This window comes from Propithecus coquereli, unplaced genomic scaffold (genome assembly GCF_000956105.1).
Source record: "Propithecus coquereli isolate 6110/MARCELLA unplaced genomic scaffold, Pcoq_1.0 Scaffold139, whole genome shotgun sequence".
In the NCBI taxonomy this organism is placed as follows: Eukaryota; Metazoa; Chordata; class Mammalia; order Primates; family Indriidae; genus Propithecus; species Propithecus coquereli.
In genome coordinates, this window is record NW_012138191.1 from 6,012,314 (window position 1) to 6,025,059 (window position 12,746).

The 12,746-nt window shown below is 42.8% G+C and overlaps 1 protein-coding gene across 1 annotated transcript in view; it reads left to right on the forward strand.

Moving 5' to 3' along the window:
- Positions 1-5,275: 5,275 nt before the first annotated feature.
- Positions 5,276-12,746, forward strand: part of LOC105806224 (chromosome unknown open reading frame, human C20orf194) — a 124,994-nt gene continuing 117,523 nt past the window's right edge. Inside the window, exon 1 of the mRNA XM_012639309.1 lies at positions 5,276-5,446. Within this exon, the coding sequence (XP_012494763.1) occupies positions 5,364-5,446 (83 nt within the window). The 5' untranslated portion in view covers positions 5,276-5,363. The remainder of the gene's footprint in view (positions 5,447-12,746) is intronic.

A 12,746-nucleotide genomic window follows, 5' to 3' on the forward strand; every position in this document is an offset into this window, starting at 1 on the left:
TCGAACTCCTGAGCTCAAACAATCCGCCCGCCTCGGCTTCCCAGAGTGCTAGGATTACAGGTGTGAGCCACCGCGCCCGGCCTTAGTTGTTCATTTTGAACAGTATAAATGCTGACTCAAGAGAACAATTTCATGACAATTGCTTCAAAGCCAAGAGAAAGGACATCAAATACTGTTTGAGCAGCATGACGCAGAATATGAGCAGGACAGTCAACAGCTTCTATAGGATCATTCAAACTGTAACTTAGAATAAACATTGTGCAAACGTCTACTAAAATTTTATTTGTATTATCTCCACCAATACAATTTTTTCTATTAACTCCCAACTCAATAGAATCTCTGCAAAAACGTGCTCTTGTTTCTGAAATCTCATCTGGAAGGGATTTTACCCAAAATAGCCTTACAAGCAAGCCTTTTTCACAAGAAAAATATTGCACAAGGAAAAGGAAAATTTTTCTGCAGTGTGATTACTTGTATCCACGGCTATGCTATACAAAGCTGAGGACTTTAGAACTTTGGCAATCACTGCAACAGTAATAAATGGAGTTATTACATTTTAAATGATTGCAGTAGGTTTTGTCCTGGCATTTGAAAACTTGCTTGCAATTTTGGAATTAGAAAAAACTTCTGGTAGCAGTATGTTCGAAGAGTCATTTGAGCCGAAAGACTGATAACAACATACAGTGTGGGAGGACGTTACAACTTCTCCTGTGATTATTTTATCTTCCTCATTCAAATCTCTCTTAATTAAAAATTTGTTATTTTATCACTTCCTTTTTTTTTTTAAGAGACAGAGTCTTACTCTGCTGCCCAGGCTGAGGTGCAGGGGCATGATCACAGCTCACTGTAACCTCGAAATCCTGGGCTCAAGTGATCCTCTGGCTTTAGCCTCCCAAGTAGTTGGGACTACAGGTACACACCATCAAGCATGGCTAATTTAAAAAAAATTTTTTTGTAGAGATAAGGTCTTTCTATATTGCTCAGGCTGGTCTTGAACTCTTAGCCTCAAATGATCCTCCCACCTTGGGTTCCCAAAGTGCTGGGATTACAAGCATGAGTCCCTGTACCTGCCTAAAAATATGTTATCACTTCCTCTAGTACCTGTTGAAGAAATCACACATCTTTTATGCTTACCTGTTAGTATGTACTGATTTATATCTAACTTTCCACCATTTTCAATATTGAATGAACACCTGCATACCAAAGAGCTGAAAATGGACTTTTCCCTCATTTAATAAATGTGCATGGTTCAGAAAATTCATCATGAAATTCACTTTTGCATTGTGGCATTTGGGGGAATCAAATATAAGCAAATAAAAAATAGGTAACAATTGATTTTCGACAATAGTATCAAGACAAATCAATGGGAAAGAATCATCTGCTCAACAAATGATGCTGATACAACTGGATAGCCACATGAAAAAAAGAATGAAATTAGACCCCTATCTCACACAATATATTAATACAAAAATAACTCAAAATGGATCAGACTTAAAATGTAAGAGCTAAGACTATTAGACTCTTAGAAAAAAACAGGAGACATCCTCATGACCTTGGATTAGGTGATGGTTTCTTAGTTATGACACCTAAAGCATAAATAACAAAATAAAAAATAAATTGGCTATCATCAAAATTTAAAGGTTTGTGCTTCAAAGGACGCTATCAAGAATGTAAAAAGAGGCCAGGCGCGGTGGCTCACGTCTGTAATCCTAGCACTCTGGGAGGCTGAGGCGGGCGGATTGTTTAAACTCAGGAGTTCGAAACCAGCCTGAGCAAGAGCGAGACCCCGTCTCTACTAAAAATACAAAGAAATTAATCGGACAACTAAAAATATATAGAAAAAATTAGCCGGACTACAGGCGCGTGCCTGTAGTCCCAGCTACTCTGTAGTCCCAGCTACTCGGGAGGCTGAGGCAGAAGGATCCCTTGAGCCAGGAGTTTGAGGTTGCTGTGAGCTACGCTGACGCCACGGCACTCTAGCCCAGGCAACAGAGTGAGACTCTGTCTCAAAAAAAAAAAAAAAAAAGAATGTAAAAAGACAACCCACAGAATGGGGAAAATTTTTTCAAATCATATATCAGATATACAATGAGGCTTTACAACTTAAGAGGACAAATAACCCAATTAAAAAATGGGCAAAATATCTAAACAGATGTTTCTCCAAAGAAGATATACAAATGGCTGACGAGCACATGAAAAGGTGTTCCACATCATTAGGTACTAAGGAAATGCAAACCAAAACCACAATGAGATACCACTTCATATTCACTAGCATAGCTATAATCAAAAAGATAGTAAGTGTTGGGGAGAATGTGGAGAAATTGGAACTGCTATAGTTTCTGGTGAGAATTTAAACGGTGCAGTAGATTTGGAAAACAGTTGGGCAGTTCCTCGAAAGGTTAAACATAGTTACCATAGGATCCAGCATTCCATTCCTAGGTTTATACCCAAGAGAACTGAAAACATATGTCCATACAAAAACTTGTACACAAACATTCACAACAGCATTAGCTAAAAAACATAACAAAAAAGTAGAAACAATCTGAATGTCCATTAACTGATAAATGGATAAGCAAGATGTGGTATATCCATACAATGGAATATTATTCAGTCATGAAAAGGAACAAAATTCTGATACATGCTACAACATGGATAAACTTTATAAACATTATGTTAAATGGAAGAAGCCAGTCACCAAAGACCACATATCATATGATTCCAATCATACGAAACATTGAGAATAGGCAAATTCATAGAGAGAAAGATTAGTAGTTGTCCAGGGCCGAGGTGGTTGGAGAGAAATGGGGAATGACTGCTAATAGGTACAGGGTTTCTTACTGGGGTGATTAAAAAATGTTCTAAAATTGATTGTGATGGTTGCAGCTGGGCATATATGTATTGAGTGGTTTTAAAAATTGATAATAGGAAGCATAGCATTGAATTGAAAATGTTGTATTTGATAAATCTCATGGCTTTGTCATTGCATTTGTCACAAGTCCAAATTCATACCTAACGATAAATGGCAATTGAATCTAGAAAGAATTGTGAACTTTTAGGTGTGAAAAACAATAAATTGAACTCAATTATCTGCTCCAAAAAAAAAAAAAGGTGAATTTCTTGTCTGCTTGCAAGGGAGAGCTGTGCTTGTAAGGCACAGCCTTTATGAGCAAAGCCAGAGCTGACCTTATACAAGGTTTTGGGAAGCCTGGCCTTCAGGGATTGGTGGTCTTTCAGAAGCAGGAATGTTTAGTTGACAGACTCAGTTGTGTTAGGGTGGTACAACAGCTGAGGACTGGCTGAGTTTCAGAAGCCTAGTCACTGGTTGACTGGCTATTGTCTAGAAGCATAGAGCTGACAGTGTTTGGCTGATTTTCAGAAGTTGGGGCTGTCATCGATTTACTAACTTTCAGAAGTATAGTTACTAGAGTTAAGCTGATGTTTACCGGCTGATTTTCAAAAGCTTAAGCCCCTGGGAGTGAGGGTGTCACTGATTGCCTGATTTTCAGAGCATGTATACCGATGAGAAATTATTATATCTCTAAATAATGGTGATTACTTGTTCAAGACTTGGAACTTGAGCCAAAAAATCTTTTCCTTTCTTTCTTTCTATTTTTTTTTTTGAGACAGAGTCTTGCTCTGTTGCTGGGGCTAGAGTGCCGTGGCGTCAGGCTACCTCACAGCAACCTCAAACTCCCGGGCTCAGGTGATCCTCCTGCCTCAGCCTCCTGAGTAGCTGGGACTACAGGTATGTGCCACCACGCCCTGCTAATTTTTTCTATATATTTTTAGTTGTCCAGCTAATTTCTTTCTATTTTTAGTAGAGACTGGGGGGAGGGGGTGTCTCCTACTCTTGCTCAGGCTGGTCTTGAACTCCTGACCTTGAACTATCCTCCCTCCTCCACCTCCCAGAGTGCTAGGATTACAAGCATGAGCCACCACCACGCCTGGCCATCTTTTCCTTTCTTGAATATGAAAAACAAGTACTTTGAATTCCTACTCATTTCTTTTGCTCTTTCTTTAGCTAAATCTGCAGGAGACACTATAGGGATTGTCCAGATCTTTATTCGTGGAGGTAGGATTTTTCGGCTAGTGGTGTCATTTAAGTGATTTAAGCACCAATGACTGTGGCAGAAAAATAGTTCTAATTATTGTAATTTATTGTAAAAAGATGAATACAAGATCAGACACAGTGGCTCATGCTTTTAATCCCAGCACTTTGGGAGGCCAAGGCAGAAGGACTGCCTGAGGCCAGGAGTTCTAGACCAGCCTGTGCAACATAGCGAAAGCCCGTCTATAAAAAAATAAGAAAAATTAGCTGGGCATGGTGACGCATGCCTGCAGTCCTAGCTACTCGGAAGGCTGAGGCAGGAGGATCACTTGAGCTCAGGAGTTGAAGGCTGCAGTGAGCTATTATTGCACCACTGCACTCCAGCCTGGGTAAGAGAGACCCTGCATATTAAAAAAAAAAAAAAGGATGACTACAGGACATTTTAAGGCATCTTGACAAGGTCAATACAGGATGCAGGATAAAATCACTAAATACTTTCTGTACATATAGAGAACACCTGGCAATCTATCAGTGAAGTATTTCTCCCATTTTACACACGAAAAGACTGAGGCTTGGTGCCATTAAGTTTCTTGTCCATGGCCCCACAGTCGGAAACGGGTAGAGCCAGGACTTTAACAGTAAAGGGCAGGGGTCCTCTGGGATCCTGTAAGCTCCTAACGCCCATGCCCTGCGCAGGGCTGGGTGCGCACTGCTAACCGGAAGCCTGCTAGTAATAGGCTGAATGTTTGAAGGGTAAGTGCACGACTGATGAACAGGAGATAAGGAGACAGCAGCGACGCACTCGCCCGGGAGACCGGGGAAGCGAGCCGGGAACGGGGGAGGTGCCCTGATCCAGCTGCAGCGGCGGAAGCTTTTGCAGGAGGCCGGAGCCGGCGGGGCTGGGCAGGCCTGGAGCCAGACCCCGCCTCCGGGCGCGCCCGTGTGCGTGGCTGGGGGGCGCCGCGCGGAGTCCCACTGCGAGATGCGGCGCGTGAAGATAGGGCAGAGCGGCTCTGTATTAACTCTCATCCCGGGGACCCGCGCTCCCCACTTCCAGCCCGGCCGCCTTGCAGCTTAAGGAGGGCGCAGCACTGCGGCCGTGGGCCAGCCCCCAATCTCCAAACCGGCCCCGACCCCCGATACGCGCTCCTTGCGCGCGTCCGGCCCCGCCCCCGGCCCCGACGTGCCCCCGCGCGCCGCGCCCCCTCCCACCCGGCACAGCCCGCCGCGCCGCCCGGCCGCAGCGGACCTGGAGCCGCCCGGCGGGCCTGAGCGACCCTCACAGCAGCACGGTCCTGCTCCACCGCCCGCCGCCATGGACGTGTACCCCCCGCGCCGGCTGGGGCTGTCCCGCGCGCGCTCCCCCGGAGGCTCCAGCCGCGGGTCCCCCTCCGTCAGGTACGCGGGGCCGTGGCCGCAGAGGGGCGGCCGGGTGGGGGATGCGGGTGGTCGGGGTCCGGCGACGCCTCCCGCAGCAGGGCGTGGCCCGACATGGCTTCCTCGCGGACAGTTCTTTCCTAAACGGCTCCTGGAGGAACATTTTCCCAGGAACGGCGCCCTCTGCAGAGGCTCCACAATGGCTCCCCTATAGACAACCCCACAACGGTTCCCTGTGACGACTCCCTATTATGATATTCCCACCCCCATAAAACGTCTCCCCAAGGAAAGATTCCCCTACAGAGAATCCCACCGTGACTTCCTTTGGAATAATTCACTTGTCTACGCCATGCAATGTTTCCGCCAGAAACGGCTACTCGTAGACTCCCCCCGCCCCCCACACAATAGCTGCCTTATGTAGAAACTCAAATGGGTTTTCTTCAGCAATGGCTGACTTATAAATTAGCTCCCTACTGTAGATCTGTAGAGCCTTTGCCCTTTACCGCGGCTTCCTTAACAGACACCCCCCGCCCCCTACATACACACAACTGACAGCATCTCCCCTATTGCGCGTTTCCCCACCTCCCCCTGCCCCAGCCTGCATCATGACGCTCCCTCGCTCCACAATGGGAGCTCAGGTTGCGGGGAGGCGAAGTCATTGGGGGCGCAGGAGGGAAAACTAACTGGATGAAGAGGGGCAAGATGTTTAGAACCCCCGAAAGCGGCAGGTGCCAACCCCCTGAGCCTAGAGGCAGAGCCTTGGTTTGGGGGAGGGGGGCCCTTCTGGTTTAGGAAGATCCGTTTCCGATTTCTGCTCCCTGTGCCTTTGGTGCTGACCTTGGTAGTCTGAGCATTGTTTGTGATGGAGCTGGTATGGGGCCCGTAAGCAGAGTGTGCAGGTTGGAATGATGGAAGGGTTGCGGCAGAAACCTTTGAGAGGGAGGGGGAGCGAGCGACCTTTGGTACCGAACTGTCATTAAACCGGAAGAGAGATTTTTTTGTTTGCTTTTTCTTTTTTCTAGCCACTTAACAAAGCAAATAGGGTATTGTTCCCTTGAAAGGATGTTGTCAACTTACATGTTAGAATGGCTTTTTCTATAATATTGTTATGGTACTTAAGGCACTGTGTTTTAACTTTTTGCTTGTCAATCTGTTTTTTGGGGGGTTGTTTTGTTTAACTAGACCAACTTCATGGAGACCAAGAATGAATTCTTAGAACCTTATTTCTCTGTTACTTCCCTGCCTTAGCGACTGATAATTGTTGAATGAATAAGGGATAGGGAAGGTGGGGCTAGATACCAATGAAACCTTTTGCATTTAGGAACCCTAATTTGCTTCTAATTTGGCAGGTGACATTATTTGAACTCCTGCTCTGCCCTTCAGTGTAATTCCTTGTGAGCTTTATGGTCCTAAGTGTTTAACTGCTTATGGTAACCATCGCCAGTCCCTCCCAGCGTTTCTGCAGATTTTCACTGTCTGAAACAGAAAGTGTTTGAACTTTGTATAGAAATTGCACAGGATACTTTAGAACTCGGAGCAGCAATTCGTTAAGTCTAGGCTCTATGCAGACTTGGGGTTTATCCCAGATCATCTTGAGCTTAGGAATCTTGATTTATGTCTTTTGAGACTGTTAGAAAAAAAATCACTTTTCCCATAAAATCCATCTCTTAACCGCTGCCTTTTTTAAAGTTTCTAGTAGCATGGCAGTGTGCTTTTTATGTATTTTAAAGGTAGTGTTTTTATGTTAAAGGGAAGTATGCTGGCTGACTTTCCTAATCATACCCAAATTGCAATTCTTCCATCCAGTGGTTTGAATGAAACTTGTTAGATTTCAGACAAAGGGTAGTGCAAAGGACCCCAAGGCATGGCTATTCCATACCTTTGGTGAACAAATTTGCTGAGGGTTTCCTTCCTTTCCACACCTCTACATAATTGAACATGCTTTTCTTGCCTATTCAAGCCTTTCCCTCACTTTTGACATTGAACATTTCTAGCAGGTTTGGCCTCAGTACTTTCCTGTCCCATATTTGGCTTCTTTGCTGCTCTCTGACTCCTGAGTGAGGAAAGAGGCAGGCCTAACTGGTGAAGTTACATTCCTACCATCCATAGATAGTTATTTTGCAAGTGTATGGTTCTCTTCTAGCGAGACAGTTCATTTTCAGAGATGGAGAATGGAGATCAGGAGTTAAAGTATTATTGCTCAGAATTAGAAGCTTGTTTTTAAGGATACGATAGTCATCAGTGCTGTCTATCAAATATTTTTGGTTTCTGTCTCATGAACATGTAATAGAATTGTACTTGCTTCCCCTTTGAAGTTGGGTATGTCCTTGCGAGTTGCTTTTTGTTCAGTGAAATGTACATAGGAATAATGTGTAGCCTTTCATGGTAAAAGCTTCTGGTATATAATTTGCCACTCTTACCTTCTGTCATGGTGGCTGTTGGTGCTCTAGATGGTCCCAGACTCCATCAGTCTGGGACCCAGAGCAAGCTTCCAGGTGATCTATGTATGCAGAGTGAGCAAGAAGTGAAGTGCCACTGGGATTTTATATTTTATATTATATTATACCAAGATATAATCTAGCCTATCTGGATTAGTACTAATAAACCAATGGAAATCTAGCTGAAATATACTTTCCTACTTCAAAATCTTTTTCTGTAGAGGGATCTGTTCCTGCTTGGGACTTGTTTAACAGTTTAAATTTCACTACCTCTTTATGCAAATAATTCAACATACACTGTTAAGTGCTGTGGATTCAGATAAATAAGGCAGTCCCCTGCCCTCAAAGAGCTCTTCTGTAAATGTAAATATATGAAAACAGTGAAAATTGTAATACAAAATGGTGAGAAATAAATGCTGAGGAAGAACTAGGACTGAAGGAACAATAATGCCAGAAGGCCTAGTCAGTTTTGGCCTCAGCTGTTGGAAGAATGGAGTTGCCATTTATTAATATTGGGAACACTGGAAGAAGAGCAGATTTGTGGAGAAAATAGAGTTCAGTTTTGGTCCTGTTCATTTTAAATTGTCTAATAGATATTCAAATGGAGATACTGGATAGGCAGTCGGATAGATTAGTCTGGAGTTCAGAAGGGAGATTGGGGATGGAGATACCATTCACATGCTGATGACTGCCAATTATTTATTTATTTATTTATTTATTTATTTTTGAGACAGAGTCTTGCTCTGTTGCCTGGGCTAGAGTGCTGTGGCGTCAGCCTAGCTCACAGCAACCTCAAACTCCTGGGCTCAAGCAATCCTTCTGCCTCAGCCTCCCGACTAGCTGGGACAACAGGCATGCGCCACCATGCCCGGCTAATTTTTTCTATATATTTTTAGTTGTCCAGCTAATTTCTTTCTATTTTTAGTAGAGATGGGGTCTCACTCTTGCTCAGGCTGGTCTTGAACTCCTGACCTTGAACGATCCTCCCTCCTCGGCCTCCCAGAGTGCTAGGATTACAGGTGTGAGCCACCACGCCTGGCCCACTTTTTAATTTAGAGCCATGAAACTAGACCAGGCATTGTGGGGCCTGTGATCCCAGCACTTTGGGAGGCTGAGGTGGGAGGATCACTTGAGGCCAGGGGTTTGAGACCATCCTGGGCAACACAGTGAGATCCTGTCTCTACAAAAAATAAAATTAAAAAAGAAAAAAGAAGCCACGAGACTAGAGTTCTGGAGAGTAAATGCAGGTACAAAAGAGGACTTATGTCCAAGCCCTGGCATATCACATGTGTAAATTGAGGAGAGTGAGAAGGTTCCCAGAAAAGATAGTGCAGCACTGCCTTCCAAATTCTGAGGGAAAATGGTTCCCTGTGAGGTAGGAGAAGAGTCAAGGTCATTGAAAGCTAAAAGATGGTTGATAGTCTAATGAGGACTAAGAATAAACTATTTGATTTGATAATGTGTAAGTCATTGGTGACCTTGACAAGAACAGTTTTGGTGCAGTGGGTTTAAGACAAAATGAAGCCAGTCACAGAGGTGCATGCCTGTAGTGTCACCTATTCGGGAGGCCAAGGTGGGAGGACCCCTTGAGTTCAGGAGTTCGAGTCCAACCTGGGCAACATAGTGAGACCCTGTCTCTAAAAAATAATTTTTAAAAAATTTAAAAAATAGAAAAGGAGAGAAGAAGAATTGAAGACAGTGAGTATAGGTAGTCATAGTGATGATCTTTCAAGCATTGTTATAAGGGAGAGCAGAGTAATGGGGCGGTAGCTAGAAGGTCATGAGGTGTGAAGAGAGTTCTTTTTATTTTTAGGTGGGCAGACATTATAGCATGTTTGTAAATTGATGGAAATGATGCATTAGTGAGGGAAAATTGATGATTAAAGAGAGAGAAAAGACATACTTGCAGGGGTGAAGTTCTTGAGTAGGTGAGAGGGAATGGATCTAGTCCACAAATGGCTGTGTTGGCTTCAAGCGACGTAGGCACAATGCATACAGTTCTTTGGTGGTAGATTATGTGGACCCAAATGCTGGTAGCATTAGTGGTGGGAGAAAGTGGAAGTTCTCTTCTAATTACTTCTGTATTCTCAGGTAAATAAGAAGGCAGGTCTTCATCTAAAAATGAAGAATGGGAAGGTGTTGGGAGTTTGTGGAGAAAGAAGGTGTAAAATTCGTCTAGGAGAGTGAAGAAGAATGAGTTGAAGATAAGGGAAGGTTTTAGAATTGCCAAGCAGCATCAAGTGCCTATTTGATGTTTGTTGTAAATTTAAGGTGCAACCTAGTTAGCTTGGTTGTATGCTTTTCCTACAGCTGTGTTGAGTTGCTTGGATATGAGCAATGTGGGAGGGAGTGGCTGAAGTAGGATAGAGGACACCATTGGAAGAGAGAAGTCAAGGCATTGAGAGGTAAAGATTGTGGTGCGTATTGAGATTACCACGAATAAAGATAGGAGCAGTAGTAGCAAAGAGACAGTGATCCAGACAGAAGCTAAACTCTTTACAGAATGAGAAGGGCTGAATGACTCAGGGATCTGTAGATGTGTGTAATAAGGAGGGATAGTGGGTGGTTATTGCTTAATGGCATGAAGAAGTAATAAAAAATGAAATTTCCCAGAACCAAAGGACACGAGTGTCAAGATTAAAAGAACTCACCAGGATTCCAGCACAATTAATTTAAAAATAACCATGTCAGTATCACATGAGCTTACTGATATGTGGAATCTAAAAAAGTTGATCTTGGGCCAGGCATGGTGGCTCATGCCTGTAATCCCAGGTCTTTGGGAGGCAAGGTGGAAGGATCGCTTGAGACTAGGAGTTCGAAATCAGGCTGAGCAAGAGTAAGCCCCATTTCTACAAAAGATAGAAAAATTAGCTGAGCACGGTGGTACGCACTTGTAGTCCCAGCCACCTGGGAGGCTGAGGCAAGAGGATCACTTGAGCCCAGGAGTTTGAGGTTCCAGTGAGCTATGATGATGCCACTGCACTGTAGCCTAGGAGACAGAGCAAGACCCTGTCTCAAAAAACAAAAGAAAAAATTTTGATCTCATAGAAGTAGAGAGTAGAATGGTGGTTACCAGAGGCTGGGGTAGCAGGGGAAGTAAGGAATGGGGAGATGTTGGTCAAGAATATTTAATTACAGTTAGAAGGAATAAATTCAAGATTTATTGTATAGCATGATCACTATAGTTAATGATGATATATTGTATTCTTGAAAAATGGAAAGACAGTGGATGTTATGTGTTTTCCAAAATAACTATGTGAGTTAATACATTCGTTAATTAGCTAGATTTAAATATTTCACAATGTATATATACTTCAAAATATGTTGTACACAATAAATATATACAGTTTTATCTGTCAATTTAAAATAAAAATATCCATGTCAAGGCACAGCATCATGAATTTTTCTAGCACTATAAAGACAAAAGAATATCTACAGATCACATAGATAGGGTCAGGAATCCCAGGATTCTAGCAGTGTTGGAAACTAGAACATAATGGAGCAAAGAGTACCTTTTGAAAGAAAATAGAATTCTATATCTGGCCAAATTCTCAGGCAGGTGTGAGGAGAGGATAAAGACATTTCACACATGCAAGATTTCAAAATTTGACCTCCCATGCACGTTTTATGAAGAAGCTACTGGAGAATGTGCTCTAGCAAAACAGTCTGATTAAGGGGTTCCTGTGCTGGGGCCCCTCTATACCATATATAGGTGGAATTTCTATATTTTCAAGAGATTCATAAGGAAGGACCTTCTTTGTTACCCCTGGAAATTATCAAAGGGCTGGAACCATTTTTATTGCCATTTCCCACATTGCTTCTAGTGCTTAGATCAGTGTCTGGCATGTAGTCAGTACTCACTAAATAGGAACTGCTATTGTTACCTATTATGAAACACTACTTGTACTAATTATTTATTGAATGAATAGAGAATAATTACAGGTGAAGCTGGGGGCTATGTTCAATTTCATGGGTGTTCAGAGGATTAAGAGTCATAGTTTTGAGCTAGGTGGTGAGAAAGTGGTTCTTGATAGTGACGCTCTACAGAGAGCACTTTAATTAAAGCCTCACAGAGATTGGTTATCTCTTTGGTAATGTTGCCAATACGCTTGGTTCTTTTTGGGTTTATAGATCTATGGAAGTAATAACTGCAGTTATAGTACCAATGGTCCATACCTTAAGAAAACTCAAATTGCAAAGCAAGCCTATGCACTCAACTGTCTGAAAACGTGAAGTTTCAGCCTCCAACTTGCTTGGATGCTCTCCAGGGAGGTGGCTATAGAAACAAAAAAGATATTCTTAGTTAGGCTTTTATGGGTTTATTTCTGGCCCAGGGTAGAGGCCTGGGTATCTGCCTTCTCACTCGTGTCTGGGGGGACTGTATACTGAGGACTCTCATTTAGTAAATATTGTGACATTAATAGTTCACAATATCTCGACAATGTTAACCTAACTTGTGGGCTCTTCTCTGATGTTCTAAACTTGGGAGGGGTGGTGAATGAGATGTAGATGTCCTTTAAGTTATACAGTTTAAATTGTTGTTTTTGCCCTGCAATTTAAAAAAAAAGAAAGAAAGAAAGAAAGAAAAGAAGAAGCAGGGTTTACAACTTGGGTATTTAATACTGATCTGTGATTTTTGAGCCCTAGTTCGAAAAAAAAAGCAGCTCATTTGGCAAGTTTTTTGTTTTTAACTCTTAATTTTGAAATAATTTTAGATTTATAGATGAGTTGCAAATATGGTACAGAGTATTCCTACATACCCTTCACCTAGCTTCCTCTAATGTTTACATCTGACATATAACCATGGTGCCTTTATCAAAACTAAGATGATAATATTGGTATAATACTTTAGTTTACTTAGTATACTTTTGTTTACTTGGAGT